The 23,940-nt window shown below is 51.3% G+C and overlaps 1 protein-coding gene across 1 annotated transcript; it reads left to right on the forward strand.

Annotated features, from left to right (window-relative positions):
• Positions 1-15,042: 15,042 nt before the first annotated feature.
• Sh2d2a (SH2 domain containing 2A) lies at positions 15,043-22,508 on the forward strand. Its single transcript, XM_026405078.2, has 8 exons — positions 15,043-15,120; positions 15,689-15,770; positions 16,435-16,626; positions 17,380-17,469; positions 17,657-17,825; positions 20,734-20,883; positions 21,348-21,635; positions 22,377-22,508. Exons 1-8 carry the CDS (start codon positions 15,087-15,089, stop codon positions 22,506-22,508), a joined length of 1,137 nt encoding a protein of 378 aa, XP_026260863.2. The 5' UTR covers positions 15,043-15,086.
• The last annotated feature ends 1,432 nt before the right edge of the window (positions 22,509-23,940 follow it).

Below are 23,940 nucleotides of genomic sequence, written 5' to 3' on the forward strand. Positions count from 1 at the left end.
GGATAAGTACGCCGAGGCGCTGAGCAGCCGGGCTGCCACGCAGGACCCAGGACAACTTGCCATTCCCTTCTGCTCACTCAGGACCCAGGACAACTTGCCATTCCCTTCTGCTTGGGGCCAGAAGTGGTTGAACCCAGCAGGGAACCTTTCTATCTGCCCTCCCGGCAGAGCCCAGCGTCCCCCACGCCCATCTTTGCGGTCTCCTGCTCTGTCTGGCCCCTGGGCCAGCATTTCCTCCCAGGAAATCCCAGGGCAGACTTTAAGTGGGAAGACCGCGCATAGCGCATAGCGCTGCCTTTGAAAGACATTATAGCTGCACCACAGGGGAGTCAGGGCCCAAGGCTTCTATGTCAATGCCAGGACATCTGAAGGGGAAGAGGTGCAGGACAATGACCGCAAATCTTGATGAAGCAATGGGAGGGGCAGGTCACAGTTTGGGACAATTTTTTTTTTTTTTTTTTTTTTTTTTAGTACTGGGGATTGAATGCAGGGCTTCACCATGCCAAGCACCCTCTTTACCACTGAGCTTCATGCTCTATCCCTCAGACTCTTTAGCTTCCTGCATCTGTGTCTCTGGGACCACAGTGTTCAAGTTGCCACCCACTGCCACCAGTACTGAGCATCCTTGCTTGACAAGAGAGCGGTCAGACAGGGTGAGACCATCTCTATGACAGCAGCTATCCTGTTACCCTGACAGAGTCAGGGTGGGCATCAAGGACCACCTCGGGGAACAGACCCCTCCTCTGCCCTTGCCCAGCATTGGTGACTGAAGCAACAGTGACGCCTAATGGTTGGCAACAGAACTGCAGCTATTGGAGGAAAGAGCTGTACCCCCTCCCCATCTCTTGTTTTCTGTTGCTGGTCTCCTCCAGACTTTTAGGAGAATGGAAGAGAGGAGAGTCCACACAAAAGCCCTGGACCTAACACCCACACGCTCACACGGAGCTCACAGACATACTGAACCTGCACACACTGCAGAAGCTGCAGTGCGGTCAAACCCTCCCCCACCAAGTCCCCAACCTCCAGGGCTGGGACTGCGTGCTCAGGAAGTGCTGGTCACCTGGGTGTGCTGGAGGAACTTCAGGAAGGGACTGGAATTTAAAGAAAAGAGGGCTCCAGGAATACCCTGCCTGCGGAGCACAGTGTAATCCCAGCAACTCAGGAGGCTGAGGCAGGAAGATTGCAAGTTTGAGACCAGCCTGACTCAAAATAAAAAGGGCTGGAAATGTAGCTCATTGGTATAACTACTGGTAGCTATTGGTAGAGCACCCCTGGGTTCAATCCCGAGTACAAAAAAAAAAAAAATCCTGGGCTGGGGATATAGCTCACTTGGTAGAGTGCCTGCCTTGCATTCACAAGACCCTGGGTTCAATCCCCAGCACAAAAAAAAAAAAAAATCCTACCTGGGTTCTACTCCGAAGATGAGAGATGGCAGCTGGCTCGGAAGGATTTTTGTAGTAGGGTATAGAGAAGCTAGAGGACAAGCCCTGATGCCATCTGTGTCCCAGAAAAGGAGTAGGTTTAACAAGGTAGCAAGAGAGCTGAAGTTTGGACTTCGGGAGGAACTTCCCTACTAATCAAGGAAGGCCTGTGGAGGGAAGTCATGCCTTCTCTCCCAGTGACAGCTGGAGACAGATACAGGTTGACCTGGGAAGGAGGGAAGGACACCCACCACAGAGGAGGAAGGGTAACTGCATGACCTAAGAGAGAGAGTCCCGAGCACCTTTCTTTCTTGTGTGTGGTACCGAGAGTCAAAGCCGGGGTGCTCTATCCCTGAGCTACATCCCAGCCCTTTTTATTTTATTTTATTTTTAATCTTGAGACAGGTTCTGGCTAAGTTGCCCAGGCCAGCCCTGAACTTGTGCTCTTTCTGTCTCAGCCTCCTGAGGCTCTGGGATTTCAGGCAGGCACCACCACACCAGGCCAGAAGCACAGTTCTTGGCCCCTCTGCCCAAATGGGACAGAACTCAAATAAATAGGAGCTGGGGTTGTGGCTCCGAGGGAGGGCGCTTGCCTGGAGCGTGTGAGGGACTGCGTTCGATTCTCAGCACCACGTATAAACAAACAAATAAATAAATATCCTGCAGCTGGACAGAAGGTAGAAGATGGAGTGGAGACAGAGGAGCATAAAGAATGTTTTAGAGAGTTCCATGTCTTGGAACTGTCGCTGTGTCCCTGGGACAGGTCCCCACCACCCAGGCAGAAGGGTACTGGGGTTATTAGATCTCATGTCCCATCCCTTCCAAGCTCAGGAACAACGGATGTGTCTTTGTAGGAGGATGGAGGACAGGTGCTCCAGGGAGAGAAGTCCAGGGACCCAGGGGAGGGGCAGAGGGAGTCTGAGATCAGGAGAGCTGAACCCTGAGCCAGGTTCAGTAGGGGCAAGCCCCAGCTCCTCTTCCTCTAGCCTCTAGGCAAATGGCTGCAGCCAAGGTGGCTCCCGAATATCACTGAGAGGGAAGAAGAGCAGGATACGAGGAGCTGAGCACAGTGGGGCCTGCCTGCCATCCCAGCAAGAGAGGCTGAGGCAGGAGTACAGTTGCTTAGCGAGACCCTGTCTCAAAATGAAAAGGCCGGAGACGTAGCTCTGTGGCAGCTCAGACGTAGCCCTGGGTTCAACATCCAATACCAAAAAAAGAAAGAAAGAAAAAGGTGGGGTTTCAAGGAGAGGAGAGCAGCATCCCACGTCTGTTCTTGGCGAAGTCTCTTACCCCCCAATAACGCTGTGCTCCCTCCAGGCCTAGGGGTCTTGGGCGGCAAGGCACCAGACCTTAGATGCCCATCCAGGGGGCAATCCTGAAGAAACTGTGAACCTTCCCCTTGGCCTAAGGTCAACACCTGTGGAAGTTCCTCCCCTCCAAGTGTTTTGCCTTCTTCTCCAACTTTCTCTTGGGAGCTAAGGACAATAGGGATGTTAGTGCACGGCCACTGTTTTAGTAGCTTTTTTTTTTGTGCTGTGACTAAAAGACCTAACAAGAACAGTTTTATTGGAAGAAAAGTTTATTTGAGGGCTCACAGGTTCAGAGGTCTCAATCCATACCATAGACAGCAGGCTCCATTCCTCGGGGCTCGAGGTGACATAGGACAACATGGCGGAAGAGTGTGGCAGAGGGAAGCAGCTCTCATGATGATCAGGAAGCAGAGAGAAAGACTCCACTTGCCAGATACAAATGTGTACCCCAAAGCCACGCCCCTAATTCCTCACCTCCTCCAGCCTCACCCCACCACTCAATTAATACCATGGGGAAATTAATTCACTGATTGGGTGAAGGCTCTCATAACCCAATCATTTGTCCTCTGAACCTTCTTGCATCGTCTCACACATGAGCTTTTGGGGGACACCTCACATCCAGACCCTAATGACCACCAACCCACAGCGGAAGTCTTCCACCTTTCAGTCAGGAGTTCCTGCGAAACCCCAGGGCAACACTGCCTGCCCCTGGGGTGGAGGGGCGTTTAGGGTCCCCCCAACCTGCAAGGTTGATAGGCTGATGCCGGCACCACATCAACCCCTTATTTCTCCTTAGGAGTCAGGGGCCTGAACACTGAGTCATCTCCAGGTCATCCACCGTTCTGGGTCACTAGTGAGTGACCAGTAGGGTGACATCATCCCCGTCTGAAGAGGGTAGAAGAAGTGGCATTGAATAGACACCAAATCAGGAATCCAGGTGGGTGGGCAGGGGGTGGATTCAGACCGAGGATACGTGGAGAGCCCTAGTGCAGTCAGGTCAGGGGGTTCCTGGTGAGCCCGGGTCCCCGGGAGCGGAGGTCAGGTTCTCACCTACATCTGACACCTGGCAGAAGCAAAATTCTTCAAAGGGGCCACAAGGCTGAGTGTTGATGTTCTTGCTGTTTTTTTAAGTCCACCCTCCCCTTTTTCCCCACTGATGTTCTTGCTATTAAAAGGGGGCCCAGGCAAGTGAGGGGACACACCCCTGTAATCCCAGCTACCCAGGAGGCTGAGGCAGGAAGAACACAAGTTCAAGGCCAGCCTGGGCAACTTAAAGAGACCCTGTCTCAAAACAAAAAATAAAAAGGGTTGGGGATATAGCTCCATAGTAAAGCACTTGCCTAGAATGCATGAGGCCCGGGTTCAATCCCCAGTAGAACACACACAAAATAAGAGAGGCCTGGCTGGGCACGGTGGCACACACCTCTATCTAATCCCAGCAGCTGGGGAGTCCAAGACAGGAGGATCACGAGTTCAAAGCCAACCTCAGCAACAGCAAGGCACTAAGCAACTCAGTGAGACCCTATCTCTAAATAAAATACAAAATAGGGCTGGGGATGTGGCTCAGTGATGGAGAGCCCCTGAGTTCAACCCCTGGTGAAGGAAAAGGAGGAGGAGGAGGAGAAGGAGGAGGAGGAGGAGGAGGAGGAGGAGGAGGAGGAGGAGGAGGAGGAGGAAGAGAAGAAAAAGGAGCAGAAGAAGAAAGGCCCAAAGGGCCACGGAGCAAATTTCACAGGGGCTCTGATGAGGAGGTGGGTGAGCGCTGGGCCTGCTTATCTGGAGTCCCCTAACTCTGAGATATTTGCCAGAAGATCCAGCCCCTGCCCAGGAGCTTTGCTGACTGCGGAGGTAGTCTCACCTGCTTCCACATGCCTTTCTCTGCACCCTGGGGATCACAGAGCATCTAAAGAGTTTGGTCTCCCCAACTCAGTGGAAGAGGGATAGGGCAGGAGGAAGGGATAGGGCAGGAGGGAGGCACTAGCAGGATCAAGATGGAGACGGAAGTCTTAAGACCAGTGGGTGCACAAGCTGACCTAGGGGCACCTGGCATCCCTTCCCCACCCTCTCTTCCCCGTGCAGCTCTTCAAGCACAAAGTGGTTCTCAGGATGATGGAGAGACAAGAGGGGGAAGCAGGCAGTGTGGATGAGGAAGAGAGACCCCCAGGGGGGCAGGAGGAGGACACCCAGGACCTCTGACCCCCTGCCCCTGCAACCTGTGTGGGTCTGGCCCCCACCACTGCCTGGGCTTGGAAACAAGAACCCTGACTTTCTATATGGTCATTTCTGGGGATGGGGGTCCCCTCCTGAAGGAGCAGAGGCACACTCAGGGCTCCCCTCCCCTCAGGGTGTGTCAGGCTGTGTCCTTGCACAGGACTGGATGGGAGGAGGGAGGAGGCAGAGATGCAGGGAGGGAGGGAGGAGGGCGGGGAGAAGGATGGAGCAGGCTGAGAAGACTGGGGGCATCCCCAAGGAAAATCTGAGGCTCTAAAGAAGGAGACAGAAAAGGGATAGGGGTTGACAGCTGGGTCGACACAGGAAGTGGAGCTGGAGAAGGGGCCCTCCCACCCTCCATCTCTTCAAATGGCAGCTGAGCGGACGTCAACTGCTGCTGAAGCAGGATGGAGGGAGGTCGGATCGTGGAAAGACTTCCACAGGGTGGGAGGCCCAGCTGTGAAGGGGCACAGAGGCCTCTTTTGAAAGCAGAAGTTTCTAAAGGGGAGACCTCCATGCAGGAAGGCCAAGGCTGAAATGAGATAATGGATACCAAGTGCTTGGTAAGCGAAGGCGCACTACCCACGAATCATTGTCGTCGTTACCTAATTGTGATATCATTTAAAAAGATGCTGCCAAAGTCCATTCAAAGACCCGAGGAGAGGGCCGGGATGAACTGCAGAGTGAAAAAGGGGCAGCAGATATTATAAGTGATGCCATTATTTTTTACATTGACAGGTTCAAACTCAGAACAGTGTCGGCAGTTATGAATCTATACCTGGGTGATGGGATTGTGAATGATTTATCTCTTCTTTTTGCTTACCTGTATTTTCTCTTTGTTTTTAAACAACATACATTATGTATAGAGTGAAAAACAAGAAGTCTTTTTCTTCTTTTTTCGGTACCCGGGGCCTCTCACGTGCTAGTTAAGCCGCTGCACCGCTGAGCGACATCCCAGCTCTACAGGTTTTCTTTCTAAAAGGACAAGCTCCTGCCCAAAGGGTAAGAGTGAGTGGCTCAGGATGGCTGGGGACAGCCTGCAGGGCTCCTGATCGCCTACCGCAGGGCTCTCTCAGGTACTCCAACGACCCATTTCCTCTGTGTTTTCTCATGGGCCAGAATCCATTTTCTTAAATTCAGGAGTGGCCAGATGTTTTTGGAACCCCATGGTGTTCTCCAGCTGGGGAGACCAAAAACAGGTGGAAGTAAAGAAAAGCAAACAGTTCTCAGAGATTCCCAGCGGCTCTAGGCTCACCCGCAAGGAGGCTAACAGCTGTCGCACCTTTAGGGTCAACAAAATGTCAGGGGGGTGCTTCCCAATCTATAGGATCAGCTGCCACATAAAATGGCTGCACTTCATTTCTTTCTTTTTTTTTTTAAGACAAATGCTCTTTTTTAAATATATATATTTATTATTTTATTTTTATGTGGTGCTGAGGATTGAACCCAGTGCCTCACCCATGGTAGGCGAGCGCTCTGCCACTGAGACACAACCCCAGCCCCTCATTTATTTCCTTTATTTCCTAGTATTTTGTATAAAGGATTGAACCCAGGGGTACTTAACCACTGATCCACATCCCCAGCTCTTTTTTTGTATTTTATTTAGGGACAGGGTCTCACTGAGTCGCTTAGGCCCTTGGTAAGTTCCTGTGGCTGGCTTTGAACTCTCAATCCTCCTGCCTCAGCCTCCAAAGCTGCTGGAATTACAGGCGTGTGCCACTGCCCCAGGCTATTATTTTTCATTTATTTATTTTTTATTGTTTGTAGTTCTAGGGATTGAATCCAGGGCCTTGTGGGCTATAGGCAGAAGGTAGAAGCTTCTACCTTCTTTTGTTTTTTTGAGCTAAGTTGCCGAGGCTGGTCTCAAACGTGAGATCCTCCTGCCTTGGCCCCCCAAGTCTCTGGGATTACAGGTGTGTGACACCACGCCTGGTGACATACACTTTAATACACCAAACAGTCAGGTGGGCTTCATATATTGGTGACACTTAACAGATGAGAAAACTGGGCCTTAGGAAGTGAAGTAACTTGCCAAAATTCCCACAACTAATAAAGAGTGGGGACGTGAAGTCAGGTCTGTCCACACTCTTTTCCATTATATCACACTGAGATGAAAATTTAAGAATAAAGAGAGAGAACTGAGTTTCTAACAGATAAAGTGTCCCTTGGAATAGGGAATGAGCGGCTGTGGACAACTCATGAGCCAGACAATGGAGCCCTAGGGACTAAAATGTATGAGTGCACTAAACAGCCCATAAATTATTTTGTGACTTTCCTCTTCCCTTACAAGTTTTCTGGAACGTAGTAAAGCAGAAACAAGACCTCGACAGAGAGAGACCATTTATACTTAATGAAGCTAGAGATAAAACATTTGATTGGATCAAAGGATGAACCCATCCCCAACATTGCCAAAAAGAAAAAAAAAATCAAGAGGCATTAAAAAGTTAATATGCAGGGCTGGAGGTATATCGCAGTTGGTAGAGGGCTTGCCTCACATGCACAAGGCCCTAGTTCAATCCCCAGCACCAAAAACAAAAAGAAAAGTTAATATGCAATGAGTCTTTCTTTTCACCCAGATGAAAACTCAAAAACAAAAATAGGGAGCTAAGTTTTTGTTGACTTTTGCATATCTAGCCCAGCATGCTCAGAGCAGTATAGGTGCAGCATCCACGGTGACCAGACACAAGAGAGCACAAGGCAGGGCTCCGATTCTGTAGTTGCCTAGAGCTCTTCAGAGAAAAGGCATTATGGGTAATCTAAAGTATCACCGCTCCTTTCAGTACTTTCATGGAGTGTTATGATCATTCATGAGGTTGGCAAAACACCTTCTGCTCCACACACACACACACACACACACACAAGCTATAGTTCTGCAATTTAGTTCATGTTTGGGTTAAAACTGCTGCAAAATATACATTGCTGAATGGGTAGAGTTTGGGCTGGTAGTTAGGAAATTGTCCTGGATTCTTGTTTCTTAGAGCTTGAAACTAGTCTTTCCAGGGAAATCCCCCACAGGGCTCTTTCGTTCTAGTAACGGTTAAAGGTCTGAAAGTCCTGCTCCGTTTCCACCCTCCTCGGGTGTCTCTAACATGAAATCATTCCATGGAAAAGCAGCTACTTGGTGCCCATCCATCTTTAGGGAGTTGTGTTCCTAACTCCTTAGCTGCTATATTGACTGGTGGTTGAGATCCCAAGATCTGAAGCCAGATGACCTGGCTCTAACCTCTACTTCCTGCCTGTGTGACCTTGGGCAAATTGCTTAATCTCCCTAAGTCTCAGATTCCCTATCTGGAAAGCTGGGAGATTAATAATGGCATCTCTAGCCCTGCATGGTGATGCATACCTATAATCTCAGAGACTCAGGAGGCTAAGGCATGAGGATGGCAAGTTCAAGTCTAGCCTCCACAGCTTGGTGAGACCCTGTCTCAAAACAAATAAAAAGGATTGGGGATGTAGCTCAGTGGTAAAGTGCCCCCAACTTCAATCCCCGATAATGAAAATAACAATGGCACAACTGTCCTGTCGTGGGCCTGTCATAAGGGTACATTCATAGCACAGAGCTTGCCAATGGCAAACACGCAGGACAGGAGGCCAGGATCTCTCTCCATCTACCATAATGTAGAAGTCCCACGCTGGAAGCTCCAGGTTCACTGTGTGACTGTCACTAAGTCTCTTGACCTTCATCTCAGTTTCCTCACTTCTATAATAGTGCCAGGTAATAAGGTAAAGCCAGGCCCTGACAGCTATTTATCAAATAATAACTGATTGTTCAAGGCAATTGTGGGCTATTGTTATGGTATGGACTCAAAGATCGGGAGGGTAAAAATACAAATAAAAACTTATCAGATGGAACTGGAGACTGTCATACTAAGTGAAATGACATGCCAAAAAACAAAGGGGAAAGGTTCTCTCTGACATGTGGATGCTAACCCACAATAGGGAGCTGTGGTGGATAGAGGTCATTGGATTAAACAGAGGGGAATGAAAGGAAGGGAGGGGATGGGAATAGGAAAAACAGTCGATTGAGTCGGACATCACTTTTCTGTGTCCATATATGAATACACCACAGTGTGACTCCCCATCGTGTACAACCCCAAGAATGGGAAGTTATACTCTATATAATATGTCAGAATACATTCTACTGTCATGAATAACTAAAAAGAACAAATAAAAAATTTAAAAAACTCAACAATTTTTCTCCCTGAAAGCATAACAGGATAGAGACACAAAGTGAAAGAAGTTCTCAGGAGCTCCTGCCTGGGCTATCCTTGGCATATTGAACATACATCTCTCATTCCCTTTGCCACTTTCTTTCCAAAAGTCCTGGCTTGGAGCTTGCTACAAAGGACAAGATGTTGCACCTTGCATTTCCTAGCATAAAGAAGCAAGCCTTGATGTGGCCTGCTTTGATCCTGGAGACAATGTAAGGTGTGTTTAAGAATATAGCTTCAGGGCTGGGGATGTGGCTCAAGCAGTAGGCGCCCGGGTTCAATCCTCAGCACCACAAACAAACAAAGATGTTGTGTCAATGGCGTACCCCCGCAGCTCGAGAAACTGAGGCAGGAGGATCGCGAGTTCAAAGCCAGCCTCAGCAAAAGCCAGGCACAAGCAACTCAATGAGACTCTGTCTCCAAATAAAGCACAAAATAGGGCTGGGGATGTGGCTTAGTGGTCGAGTGCCCCTGAGTTCAATCTCCAGTATCTCTACCTCTTGTGGCTCAGAAGTAGAGAGCTTGCCTAGCAGGTGTGAGACATTGGGTTTGATTCCCAGCACCACATTAAAAGGAAAAACTAAATAAAATAAATGTCTCCATCTACAACTAAAAGTATTTTTTAAAAAAGAATATCTTCGGGGCTGGGGATGTGGCTCAAGCGGTAGCGCGCTCGCCTGGCATGCGTGCGGCCCGGGTTCGATCCTCAGCGCCACATACAAATGTTGTGTCTGCCAAGAACTAAAATAAATAAATAAATATTTTTTTAAAAAAGAATATCTTCAACCCAGTTTGGGGGTGACCAGAAAGTTGCCAGGTCAAGTGCTCTCCGAGCAGTCCAGGGAGGATCCATGCTGCCCTGCCTCTCAGGCCATGGGTACTGGAAGTACCTGCAGTGGACACGGGGGCTGTGCTGGCAAACCTCGATTCAGAACTGCAGTCCTACCCTAGGATTCTGGAACAAAGTCATGTTCTCTCTGACAAAGAACCACGCTCTCAAAAACAGCTCCTGTTTTGCCCTAACAGAGACTGAATGCCTGACCAGTGAGCACCAAGTGGCCATTCAACGGAAGCTACCCATCCTAAGCCAAGTGTGGTAAGAGCCACTTGAGTCCTATGTTGGAGCTGAAAAGCAGTCACCAGTATGTGATGGAAATGGCCCTTTGGACTGGGTTGAGCTGGTCCAGAATGCAGATATCGACTACATGAGCAGGTGGCTCAGGCCACCTGCCTGAACTGTACTCCTGCTTCTTCTTCTGTCAACACTCAGGTTGTCCCGGGTGGGGAACTCACCACCTGAGTGATGTGCCTCGCACCAGAAGCAGTGTGGCCCCAGTCAATGTGTCCCTGAAGGACAGTGATAAAGGGAAACCCCACTAGTTATGAGCATAGTGTGCTGTAGGGAGTGACCATCTGGAATAAAGATATTCACTCCCTATAGTCCATGGGACTATTGGGAAATAGTCCCATGGAAAATGACCAGTCATTGGTCAGGACCTTGGGAGGAAAACATCTTGTACCCAGGGACTCTCTGGGCATCTGTCAGTACTGTCACGTCTGGAGATGGTTGGTAATGGGTAGCTACAACAATCAACAGGGCAGGGCATGGTGAGACCCTGCCTCAAAACAAAAAAAGGAGGGCTGGGGATGTGGCTCAAGCGGTAGCACGCTCGCCTGGGTTCTATCCTCAGCACCTCTTAAAAATAAAATAAAGATAAGTGTCCACCGAAAACTAAAAAATAAATATTAAAAAATTCTCTCTCTCTTTCTTTAAAAAAAAAAAAAAGGATTGGAGATGTAGGGTTTACACCTTTTGGAAATGAAGGTCTGGATCAACCTACCTGGATTGTCTTCCAGTCCAGATGAAGTGCTAACTAGAGGTGGGGGGTGTCTAGAATGTAGGTGGAGAAAGGAAAAGATGAATATCAATTAGTGCTTCTGGCCCAGTTACAACTATGAGGATTAGGTTTTTATCCCACTAATCTTTTTGCCTTAATCTTTGAGAAAAACACTTGGCCATCCATCATCTTGAAGGAAACCCGTGACTAACTGGGTAATACAGCTCCCTTCTTGGGGAGAATTAGAGCTGAGTATGGTGGCGCGTGCCTGTGATCCTATGACTCGGGAAGCTGAGGCAGGAGGGTCCCGAGTTCAAAGCCAGTCTCAGCAACTTGGTGAAGCCCTAAGCAATTCAGTGAGACCCTGTCTCTAAATAAAGTATATAAAAGGGCTACCCTGATACAAAAAAAAAAAAATTAGTAATGTCTTTGTACAGAACAAATTTAAGCCTAATACTGTGGCATGGGAACTGGAGAGAATGAGAGGGTTCAAGGTAGGCCCTTGTTGAATACAACATTTGTATATTCCCCTTAGGATCTTTTTTGTTTGTTTTGTTTTGCAGGATCAGGGATTGAGCCCAGGGGAGCCCTACCACTGAGCTATATCCTCTACATCTTCAGCCCTTGGTGTTTTTTATTTTTGAGACAGGGTCTTTGTAAATCGCCTAGGCTGACCTCAAACTTGCAATTATCCTGCCTCAGCCTCCCAAGTAACTGGGATTACAGGTGTGCCCCCACCACACCCAGATAGAATCTCTTTATTTAAAAAAATATATATATTTATTTTTTAGCTTTAGGTGGACACAATATCTTCATTTTATTTTTATGTGGTGCTGAGGATCAAACCCAATACCTCATGAGTCTTAGGCGAGCACTCTACCACTTGAGCCACAACCTCAGTCCCAGCTAGAATCTCTTAATTGGTTATATCCAAAAGGGATGCTCCAAAATCACTGTCACCTTTATTAGAGTCTCACTCCTGTTTTTTTGGGGGGCAGGGGTACCAGGGATTGAACTCAGGGATACTCGACCACTGAGCCACATCCACAGCCCTATTTTGTATTTTATTTAGAGACAGGGTCTCACTGAGTTGCTTAGTGCCCCACTTTTGCTGAGGCTTTGAACTCAAGATCCTCCTGTCTCAGCCTCCTGAGCTGCTGGGATTATAGGGGGTGCACCACCATGTCTGGCCCCCACTTCTTTTTTTATAGCTAAACCTGAATGGAGTCCAAGTTGAATTCTTCAGAAGGTATGGTTTTCACAGCCCACGGGTTGAGCCCATCTCTGAGTCACCCCTCCACTTCTGATCAATACAAACACCACTTCATGGGCGATGGGATCTGGTTTCCTGAGTGGATGCTTAGAAACGCGGAGGACAGAGCCTCCGAGGTCGGTTCCTATGAGATAACCTTGACCAACGGGAGAGGAGAGCAGAAAGGAACTCAGCAGATAAACTCCGCCCCCTTTCTCCTTTCTGTGGACTACTTGGAGGTGTGATTGCACTTTGCCCTCTGAGAAAAATCATCTTTACCAAGTGAAAGTGCCTGTCACACACCTAACTACTGCTCTTTGCAGCTCAAGGTTCTGCAGCGTGTGTGTGTGTGTGTGTGTGTGTGTGTGTGTGTGTGTGTGTGGTGCTGGGCCTTGAACATGCCAGGCAAGACCCTTCCCATTGGCCTATATGGGGTACTTTCCCTTCTCTCTCTCTCCTCACTCTGAGCTTGGCGCCTCTTCCAGAATCATCTGTCCCCACTCTTCAACTGGACTGATTCTCCACCACTCAGCTCCATTTCCTCTTCTGACATCCCAACCCCCTACATACGTGTGTAATGTGCATGTGCTCGCACACACAGCCCAGGCTAAATCAGGGGCCTCTGAAGGGGGCCTCCTCTAGCATAAACCCACATCATTAATTTGCCACAACTTTTTTGGGGGGGTGTTATCAGGGATTGAATCCAGAGACACTTCACCACCAAGCCACACCCCCAGCCCTTTTCATATTTTATTTAGAGACAGCGTCTCGCTGAGTTGCTTAGGGCCTTGCTCAGTGGCTAAGGCTGGGTTTGAACTCTCAATCCTCCTCCCTCAGCCTCCCAAGCCGGGATTACAGGTGTACACCACCACAACTAGCTCCGTTTGCCACACCTTTTAATAGGTGTCTGTCCATCTCCCCCACCTGATGTCTTGAGACAAAGTCCTTTTTCCTCTCTGGGTTGTTGACCCCAAGAACAGTGTGTGAACCTTTGGCCTAAATCATAGTGGAGTTAGTTAGAGAAAGCGTAGTTTCTAGACCCAGCACTTGAGCCACAACCTCAGTCCCAGCTAGAATCTCTTAATTGGTTATACCCAAAAGGGATGCTCCAAAATCACTGCCCTGGGTTTGATACTCAGCACCACACAGATAAATAAAATAAAGATATTGTGTTCAACTATAACTAAAACACAAATGTTTTTTAAAAATCAAATGGGTGGGGGCTGGGGATGTGGCTCAAGCGGTAGCACGCTCGCCTGGCATGCGTGCGGCCCGGGTTCGATCCTCAGCACCACATACCAACAAAGATGTTGTGTCCGCCGAGAACTAAAAAATAAATATTAAAAAAAAAAAAATCAAATGGGTGAAAAATGGGATTGGTGTCCTGCTCTGGCAGGAGGTATTGAAAGTCTAAGACATCAGCACTAATATCATCATCATCTTGTACAGGGGATTGAATGCAGTACCTAGCACTGAGCTATATCCTCAGCCCTTTTTATTACTATTATGATTTTATTTTATTTATTTTTTAACATTTTTTTCTAGTTGCAGTTGGACATAATACCCTTATTTTATTTGTTTATTTTTATGTGGTGCTAAGGATCGAACCCAGGACCTCGCACATGCTAGGCAAGCAATCGACCTCTGAGCCACAACCCCAGCCCTGATTCTATTTGATTTTTAATACTGGGATTGAACCCAGGGGTGCTTAACCACTGCTCTATTATATCCCAGACCTTTTTACTTTTTATTTTGAGAAAGAGTCTCATTAAGTTGCTTAGGTTCCCATTAAGTTGCTGAGGTTGGCCTTGAATTTTCAATACTCCTACTTCAGCCTCCCAGGTTGCTGGGATCGCAGGCATGTGTCACCACACCCAGATCTATTATGTTTTCTTTTGAGACAAGTTTTCACTAAGTTTCCCAGGCGGGTCTAGAACCTATGATCCTCCTGCCCCGACCTCCTAAACCACTGGGATTACAAACATTCGATACCACACTGGGTTTTACACCTCAGATTTTGAATCCAGAGTTTTCATGCTTAGGAAAGGAAATCTTTCTACCTTTCTCCCTTTCCAGTGCTGGGGATTGAACCCAGGGTTAATTGACCTGCTACTGAGCTGCACTTTCAGGCTTTGGGAAATAAGATGATAACGCTGTGGGCAGGTGGTACATGCTTGTGGTTCCAGCTGCTCTGGAGGCTGAGGCAGGAGGACCCCTTGAACCAAGGCTTGAGACTAGAAACTTCAGCACAGATATTATTGATGACAACTGCAAATATTGTTGATATTAATAGTGACCTACTTGTAGGAATTCTCCTTCCTTCCTCCAAGATCGCCTGGTTTTGCTCTAATTCACCTCCATTATCTGCTCAAGGATGGAAGCCCTAAATCCTTGTCTCACAGATTTCATATGACCTCAGAAAGTTCCTCCAGAAGTCTGACTAACATCCTTCCTGTTGCCACCATCCTCTCCCTTCTCATATCTCCTCAAAGCATAATCTTGAGTGTGAATCTCTGAGCAGTTCTGAGCACCTTAGAGATCTTATTTGGAGGTAAAGGAGCAGAGAAAGAATCAGAATGGATGAAGGTCAAATAGCAGGAAGGACCTCCCAACACCTAAACACCGAATGACATAAATACTCACCACCACAACACCTTCAACTGCCTGGCTTCCGGGGTGGGACAATGATCTTTCGGCTTTCCATGACGTGGGGACTCTGCTGGGGCTCAGGCTGTGGGTGAAGCGACACTTCCTGTCCCTGGGGGCTGGGTAAGAGGGGAGCTGCTGAGTGTGCATACCTGTTGGGAGCACAGGCACACGCCCTGCTCTGGGGCCCTGCTCCCATGGAGATGCCCCTGGCCCAGATAGGCCTCCCAGGTAGGTGTGAAGTTTCAGAGTGTGGGTGGGAGGGGACACCAAGACCCCCACCACTGCTGCTGCCCTGGGTCTGAGCTCCCACCTCCGGGGTGAGGGGCCCACACCAAGCCACAACTGGCAGGCCGACTGGCCAAGTGCCCGCCACTCCTGCTCCCTCTGGGGTCCCTGTCTACTCAAGCCCAGAGGACAAAGGTGTCACAGTGGGCTGAGGCTTCTTAGGAGAAAGGAGATACTGGGAGGATGGGGTGGCAGGCAGAGGCTCCTGGTCCCGAGAGGGGCCTGGCCTGGAGCCCTCCTCTCCGTGAGACCCCCAGGCCTCATTCCCAGCCTCTCCTTCCTGGCACCCCACTTGCCCTCTGGCTGCACCAGCCCCTCTGCGACACCTTGGCAGCTTATTCCCGACCCGAGGATCCCTGCTGCTGTCCCTCTTGCATTTCTCTTGTCATGACAGTGCTGTCCTGTGGTACAGGTCCCTGGCCAGAGGCCTTGGAGTCACTCTAAGCCTGGGTGGAAGGGGATAGAGGCGGCTCCTTTCTGAGGAACCCAGCAGCCTTCTTTGTGCCAACAGGGAGTTATGAAGTCCCTGCCCCAACCTTCAGCACTTTCCAGACCATGGACTTGACCCGCCAGAGATGCCCGAGCTCGGGCTTGCTCCAGGAGCCCCGACCGCAGGCCTTGAAGGCCGAGGAGCCCCCGCCCAGCTCGGGGACGCTGGCTGTCCACGCGGCGGTGAGTGGGAATGTAGGGGGTGGAGAGGACCCTCTCACCGCCTCCCACCTCCCAAGGGTGAGGATGTGCGCCTGGCAAAGGTTGCCACGAGAGTGGGCAGGGACAAATGATCGGGGGCTGCCAACAGGGCGGGAGCCCCCAATGGGGCAAGGAGATGGGCAGTCCCTCCTTCCTGGCTGAGTTGCCTGCTCACCCCTCGCTGCTCCTCTGCCCCTGGGAAGCTCAGGCTGGGCCCACAGGCAGGCCACCAGGTTACAGTGCACAGAGTCCCAGAAGAGACCCCTCATCGGGTGCCTTCCTCTGCTCAGTGCATCCCCGCCCCCACCTCAGCCCTTCTCACCACCCAGACATGAAGTTGCCTGGCTGCCTCTCTCCCCCCTATTTAACAGCTCACTGCGGCTGGATTAAAGGCAGGACCCAGGGGAAGGGGGAGGAGGGTCTCTGGAAACCAAACAGCTGGAGCTGAAGAAGTGATTTAAGCTGTGACCTTGGGAAGGACTTTCTGGTCAATTCTACCCTAAAATAGGTAGTGGCTGGCGTGGGATCAGGTGGGAGAAGCCCCCTAATCACCTCCCTGGACTCTTCTCTCCAGGCATCTCCCTGGACCCCAGAGACTGCTTCGGTCCCAGGGAATACTGAGAAGGCCGAAGAGGTGCCCCGGGAAGATGGCCTGTCCCTGCAGGCAGAGATCCTTGCTTGGTTCCAGAAGACCCAGGCCCACTGGCTCCTGCAGCAGGGGACAGCACCAGCCTGGTTCCATGGCTTCATCACCCGGAGGTGAGTCACCCCAGAGAGCAGCAGCGGCAGGTCCCAGGTCCTCAGTCAGTCAGTGTGGAGGCACAGGCCAATAATCCCAGCTCCTGAGGAGGCTGAGGCAGGAGGATCACAAGCTAAAGCCAACTGGGCAACTTCAAAGGACTGAGGATGAAGCTCAGTGGTAGAACACCTCTAGGTTCAATCCCCAATGCCTCAGGGAAAGAAAAAAGAAAGAGTTGATTGAGGCTGACTCCAGACTCCAACTCCTAAAGTTTCCTTTCACTGAAACCTCTCTCCGGAGGGAGACCACTGGAGAGGCAGGCTCAGGCTCAGCCCTCTGTGTGCCTCTTTCTCCTCTGGGTTGCCTTAACCTACCGTCTCTGATCTCTAGTCCTCAGATTTTCTGCTTCTCTCCCTCCCCCCATCTCTCTCTCTGGCTCTCTCCTGCCACACTCCTCCTCCCCTTGCAGAGCTCCCTCCATTTCTCAGCCAGTGATCTCTGAGCTCTAGAAGTCTAATTACCATCCCTGTTACTGCAGCTGCTGCCCTGGCAGGATGCAGGGTGTCCGGAGCCTTGCCCCTGGCCACACCCAGCCCCCCCCCCCAGTGGAAGAGCGGCGACGCATCCTCCCTCTGCATGCCCACCCTCCCGCTCTGCGAGCCTCCCGCATGCTTGCTTGGGGGGTGGGGATCCATCCCCACGAGAATCACGGGGGCAGAGGGAGGCCAGGAGGGTCAGGCCCAGGTCCCGCCACTTCTCTGCATCACCCTCAGGGAGGCCGAGAGGTTGCTGGGGCCCCAGCCTCAGGGATGCTACTTGGTGCGGTTCAGCGAGAGCGCCGTGACCTTCGTGCTGACCTACAGGTGAGGGCGGGGCTTCGGGCTAATCACCTGGCGGGACTGGGCTGACTCAGCCTCTCCCCACGGGGCTCCCGCTCCGCCCTCTGATGGCTCAGGGCAGAGACCCTGGAGCTGGGAGGTAGGGGTCGCGGCTGGTGGCCCTGGCCAGGGAGAGGCAATGGCGAATCTGATCCTGATTGACGCCCTCCAGGAGCCGGACTTGCTGCCGCCACTTCCTGCTGGCCCAGCTCAGGGACGGGCGCCACGTGGTGCTGGGCGAGGACAGCGCCCACGCGCAGCTGCAGGACCTGCTGCAGCACTACACCGAATGTCCACTCAGCCCCTACGGGGAGACGCTCACCAGGCCGCTCGCCCGCCAGGTACGCCCGGAGCCCGGGGGGACTCGGGCCAGCCCCTGTTCACCCGAGTCCAGGCCCATACCCCAGCACCAGGCACTTTCTCAGCCCGACACACGACCCATTCCTGACGTCCTCGCCCACATCTTCCAGAAAAATGAGTGCTGGGGGGAGGAGGGAGCCCTTGGGAGACCCCAACAGCCCCCCAGGCAGAGGCCCCCAGGCACACGGTCTTTTTCTTTTTTTCTTTACTGGGGATTGAACCCAGGGGCCCTTTACCACTAAGCTACATCCCCATCCTCCCCTTCCCCGTCCCCCTTTTTTTTGAGACAGGGCCTGCTGACTTTGCCCAGGCTACCCCTCAACTGGTCATCCTCCTGCCTCAGCCTCCTGAGCTACTGGGATTACAGGCATGCACCACCTCCCCAGCCCAGTCCTTTTGTTTTTTAAGTTAAGAGACATTTACTCAGTACCTAAAGCTACCTACCAGGTACTGGAAGGCCCTGGGAATAGGATTCATGGACAAGACAGGCGAGTTTTACACTTGCAAACCTTACTTTTCAGCAGGAAAGACAGACAAGTGATAGGGATCCAGTATGGAGATTGTGGTGCCAGGAGAATATGGGAGTGTCATTTCACCTAACAGGTGCAGAGCCAGGGATTGCCTCTCTTAAAAGGTTCAGTCTGTTTTGAGAGACCACTGTGTGCCCGACATCCTTCTGGGCACTGGGGGGACAGAAGTGAACAACACTGACCAAAATATCACAGCCTCAAGAGGGTTACATTCTAGTACAAGGAGACAGACAGCAAGTAAATAATAGAAATAACAAATAGTGTACAGTGCCAGGCATGGTGGTAATCCCAGCGGCTGGGGAGGCTGAGGCATGAAGATTGAAAGTTCAAGGCCAGCCTCAGCAACTTAGCAAGGCCGTGTCTCAAAATAAAAAATAAACAGGGCTGGGGATGCGTCTCAGGAGTTAAATGCCGCTGAGTTATATTCTCAGTACCCCCCCCCACAAAAAAAATAGTATTTGATTATGTCCAGTAACAGTAAGTAAGCATCAAGAAGAAAACCCAACACCATACACAGTGGTGCGTGCCTATAATCCCAACCGTTTGGGAGGCTGACATGGGAAGATTTCAAGTTCAAGTCCAGCTTCAGCAACTTAACAAGACCCTGCCTCAAAAAATAAAAAGGGCTGGAGATGTAGCTCATTGGTAGAGCACCCCGGGGTTCAATCTCTAGTACTGAAAGGGAGAGAGGAAGAGAAAGAATACATAAATTGACCACTGGATTTACCAAAGGAAGTCATTGGTGACCAACAGGAAGTTTCATGGAGTTTGATTTGGTTCAGTGCCTTTGAGAGGAATAGGCAGGGGAGAACCCCAAGATTCTCAAGCAGCTATAGCAGGATATAGGAAAGTCTCGGGGAGAAGGGAAGCTGGATGGAGCTGAGAAAGCTAAAGGCATGCTGTCGGGGACTCGGGTCTAAGCCAAGGTCACACAGGGTCTTGCCACTGAAGCTCTCAGGAGTTTGGTTTATCCTGGGCAACAGGCAACCCTGCAGGTTGTTAGGGAATTTGGGTAAGGAGACCAGAACAGGTTGGGAGGGCAAGAGGAGGCAGGGAAAGATGAAGAAGCCCTAATAAGGGTGGTGGCTGCAGGCTTGAGATGAGTGGGCAGATGAGAAAGATACGTAGGCAGTGGACAAGGCAGACGGGTATTGGATTTGATGTGGGGGGACAGTGGGTATTGAGGCTGACCCTAAGGTGCTATTTGGGCAGCAAAGTAGCATTGCCACTTTTTTCTAATTTTTTTTTTTTTTAGTTGTAGTTGGACACAATACCTTTATTTTATTTATTTTTATGTGGTGCTGAGAATCAAACCCAGGGCCTCGCACATGCTAGGTGAGCGCTCTACCACTGAGCCACAACCCCAGCCCCTGTGTTGCCACTTTTATTTATGAAAGAATTCCAAGAGAGGAGAGCGTGAGGACAAGGAGAAAGAGGATTATGATTTGGATCCAGGAAGACCACAGTGGATTGTAGGAGCACAAGAAAGTCCCTGTGGCTTTAGCTTACCAGGAGCAGAGGGCACGCGGAGAACATTCATGAAGCTAGGGTTAATGCTGAGCTAAAAGCACCTACCATGGGACGTGACCTTCCCACTGTGAGGCTCATCACTCTTCAGGCAGTCTCTGCCCCTAAAAATTTAGCTTATATCTCCATAAATTAAGCTTCTTGCACATGCAGAAATTAAACACAGACACAGCTGTCATGGAGATCCATTCCCATCCTGATAATTTTGAAGCTAAAGACTTTTCTAAAGCCATGCCAGGCACAGTAGTGTGTGCCAGTAATCCCAGCGACTGGGGAGGCTGAAGCAGGAGAATCACAAGGTCAAGGCCAATGTGGACAACTTAGCAAAACCTGTTTCAAAATAAAAAACTAAAAAAGAGCTGGGGCCAGGCATGGTAGTGCTTGCCTGTAATCCCAGTCTCTCCGGAGACTGAAGAAAGAGGATTGACAGTTCAAGACCAGCCTCAGCAACTTAGTGAGGCCCCAAGCAATTTAGTGAGACCCTGTCTCAAAATGAAAACCCAGTACCACAAAACCAAGACTTCACATTCTTGTATTTGACAACCACAGGCGCAAATGAAGATTGGCCTGGTCCTGTGTTCCAGATGAAATTAAGTTTGATGTGTACACAGCCTATGACCAGAGTTTGTCCCCCTCCATCTGACCCCTAGCCTCCTTGCCATGTCCATCCCCTCTTCCTCACCCAGAGAACCCAGCCCAGGCCAAATTTCTATGTCTCTTCCTTCCCCTGTCCTCCTCTTGGACCAGATTGCTTGGTCCTCCTGAATCACCTGCCCACTGGCACCTGTCCCCTCCCACATCAAGTCCCTCAGCCCTGCTTCTTTCCCAGCAGACTCCTGAGCCTGCAGGGCTGTCCCTCAGGACTGAAGAGTCAGACTCTGGAAGCCACAGTCAGAACCCAAGCCCCCAGCACAACCCAGACATGAAACAGGGCCAGGCTCCAGCCCTACCGCACAAAGAGGGGGCCTGGGAGCCCAAGGAGGTACCGCTCTGAGCCACAGGACCAGCAGGAGACAGCGAGGCCTGAGAGAGAGGGCGGAGCCAGCAGGAGAGGGGTGGAGACACGGGGAGGAGCCAGCAGGAGAGGGTGGAGCCATGGGAGGGGCCAGGAGGAGGGGTGGAGCCACAGGGAGGAGCCAGTAGGAGAGGGTGGAGCCACAGGGAGGAGCCAGTAGGAGAGGGGTGAGCCATGGGGAGGGGCCAGCAGGAGAGGGGTGGAGCCACGGGGAGGAGCCAGCAGGAGAGGGGTGGAGCCATGGGGAGGAGCCAGCAGGAGAGGGTGGAGCCATGGGGAGGGGCCAGAAGGTGGGGTGGAGCCACAGGGAGGAGCCAGTAGGAGAGGGGTGGAGCCACTGGGAGGAGGAGGAGGGGCCTAGAGGGTAGGAGAGCCCGGCTGGTGGCAGCTGTGCCCACTGACCTTCCTCCCTGGCCTCTCTTCCCTCCTAGCCCACTCAACCGCCCAGGACCAAGCCTCCCGTCCCCGCCAAACCTCAACTGCCCCCGGAACTCTACACGAGCCCCGCCCCGCGACCCCGCCCAGTCCCACCCCCCAAACCCACCCACCCCATCTACCAAGAGCCCGAGGAACCCATCGCCTTCTACGCCATGGGCCGGGGCAGCCCTGGGGAGGCCCCCAGCAACATCTATGCCGAGGTGGAAGGTCTGTCAGCGACGGCGTCCGCTGGGCATCGCGTCCTCCGCAAGTGCCTATCCAGGCCTGTCCCAGGAGGCCAGGTAAATGAGGGTGCAGGGAGAAGGAGTTCAAGAAGGACTTCCCGCGCCACAGTTTGAGGAGGATGGAGAAGGTATTCAGACTGGGTGCTGGGTGAGGTCTTTACCCCCGCGAGGGGGAGGGACAGAAAGGTCCAGACTGCCTGACCCCTTTTCCCAGCCCCAAACTAGCGCCTCTGCTCTTCCGGGGTCAGCGCTCCAGTCCTGTGTGTCATCTCAGATGTGCTCAGGGGAGGGGCACACACACTCCTGCCTCCTTCTTCCATCCTCCCACGCCGTCCTCTCACTGATGAGTTCAAGTCCCTGTCTAGGTTACCTATTGTCACATAATGTGTTAGACCCACTGGCCAGGACCACCCTCTCCCTCTGTCTCCATCCCCCTCCTTGCTCACCATCCCTCCCTGCTGGAGCCATAGACTCCCCCTCAGCCCTTGTGCCTGCCCACACCCACATCCCCACACACACCCCTGCCAGGAGCTGATGTCGCCAGTCCATGTCACCATCCAAACTTCTCTGTGGTCTGGTTCACTCTCCAGTGTCCCACAAACTCCACACTGCCAATCCTTGCCCCTCAAATTGTTTCCTTCTGTGTTCCATATCCTGCTTGCTAAATGAATGAGAGGATTTTAGATTCTGCCTCTGGAGGGCAAGTCTGTTAAGCCCAGATGACTTTGCCCTTGAGACTGCATCTAGGCCTAAGAGGCAAAGTAGGGTTGTGACCTAGGACTGTCCTTCTCTCTGCAGAATCCAGGTGGTCCACAGAGGCACCCTGAGAATTCTGGGGCTGGACAAGGCCCTCCCCTGCCTCAGCAGCCTCCACTCCCCTGGAGGCACACCCTTCCCCACAACCTCTCTAGACAGGTGCTTCAGGACTGAGGACAGGCGTGGCTCCCCGCTGGGCCTCCTCTATAGGTGGTAAGTCTGAGCTGGTTGGGGGAAAACTTGGGACATCAGGTCCAGAGACCTTCACACACACATGCTGGGTGTCCTTCTCAGGAAATGTGGATGGTATATAAAGGTGATCAAAACTGGAAAGAACCTCAGCCTTCATCTATTGCAAAGACGGCAAAGAGGTGTCATCTTGCATGCCAACTCCAATCCGTTGGTCGTGGCTGCCTAGCGAGCCGCATTGGAAAGGATGCTAAGGTCATACCTGAACTCAGCAGAAAGGAGCACCATGATTGATTAGTGATGTCTGCTACTGATGCTGGAGGGAGGAGGAGCAGTGTTTCATCTGCCCTGACTGATCAAGTCCAGCTCCCTCCTGTGCAGATAAGGAAGCAAAGCCAGAGAGGGATAGTGACTGGGTCAAGGTCAAGGACTAAAACACAGGTTTCCTGACTTCCTTGTTCAGGGTCTATTCCTTACCCCCTATCCTCTAACTCTCTCCATAGGAAACGTCAGAGACTTCCTCAGATAGGAAACCTGGCTGCTTTTCCAGACTTCTGCCACGTCGGGGTCTGAGTGCTGGGTCCCTCTCCTGGATCCTGACTTAGCCCTGTCCCCTGACAGGTCTGCCCTCTCACACACAATTAAAAAAAAAAAAAAAAAAAAAAAAAACCTGGACTTCAGAGGAGCAAATGTGGAATCTGCCTCCTCCTCTTAGGGACACACACACTGACTGCTGAGAGTCCCCAGAAATCCAGTGGCTTGATGCTTGGTGATCCTCTAAGACAGCAAAGTAGTGTGCTACCAGGGCCCTCTGGCTCCTGCTGCCCTGGTTTCTCCTCCTGGAGTCTAATTTCCTTGGCCCTCTGGGCCTTTGAGTCTGGGCCCCAGTCCAATGCTGCTGTTGTCTGAGGGATGGTTTGGTGAGAACAGATGTTAAAACTTGTTTGTTGATTCTTGTCTGGCTAATAAATCATCGCCAACAACCTCCCCCCACAGGGATCCAAGTTCTCCAGGCTCCTTCTCTCTCTCTCTCTCTCTTGTTGTGGCTGAACTGCCAATGCTGTGGGGACAGAGGGATCTAGGGGTTGAAAGACACCTGGGCAAGAGCATGAGGTCTGCTGGCTGTGGGTGGGAGACCCCAGGGCACAGGCGGCAGGCCTCTCTCTGCAAAGTATCCCTGCCCAAAGTAGTGGGGGTGGGGGACAGAGTCCGAACTAGCCAGTGCCAGTAAAGATAGAGGTGCAAAGCCAGGTGCAGTGGCACATGCCTGTAATCCCAGCTATTCAGAAGGCTTGAGGCAGGAGGATTGCAAATTCAGGGCCAGACTCAGCAATTTAGGGAAACCCTTACCAACTTAGTGAGACCCTGACTCCAAATAAAAAAATACTGGAGATAGGGGCTGGGGCTCAGTTGGTAG

The sequence above is a fragment of the Urocitellus parryii genome, chromosome 11 (genome assembly GCF_045843805.1).
Source record: "Urocitellus parryii isolate mUroPar1 chromosome 11, mUroPar1.hap1, whole genome shotgun sequence".
Classification (NCBI taxonomy): domain Eukaryota; kingdom Metazoa; phylum Chordata; class Mammalia; order Rodentia; family Sciuridae; genus Urocitellus; species Urocitellus parryii.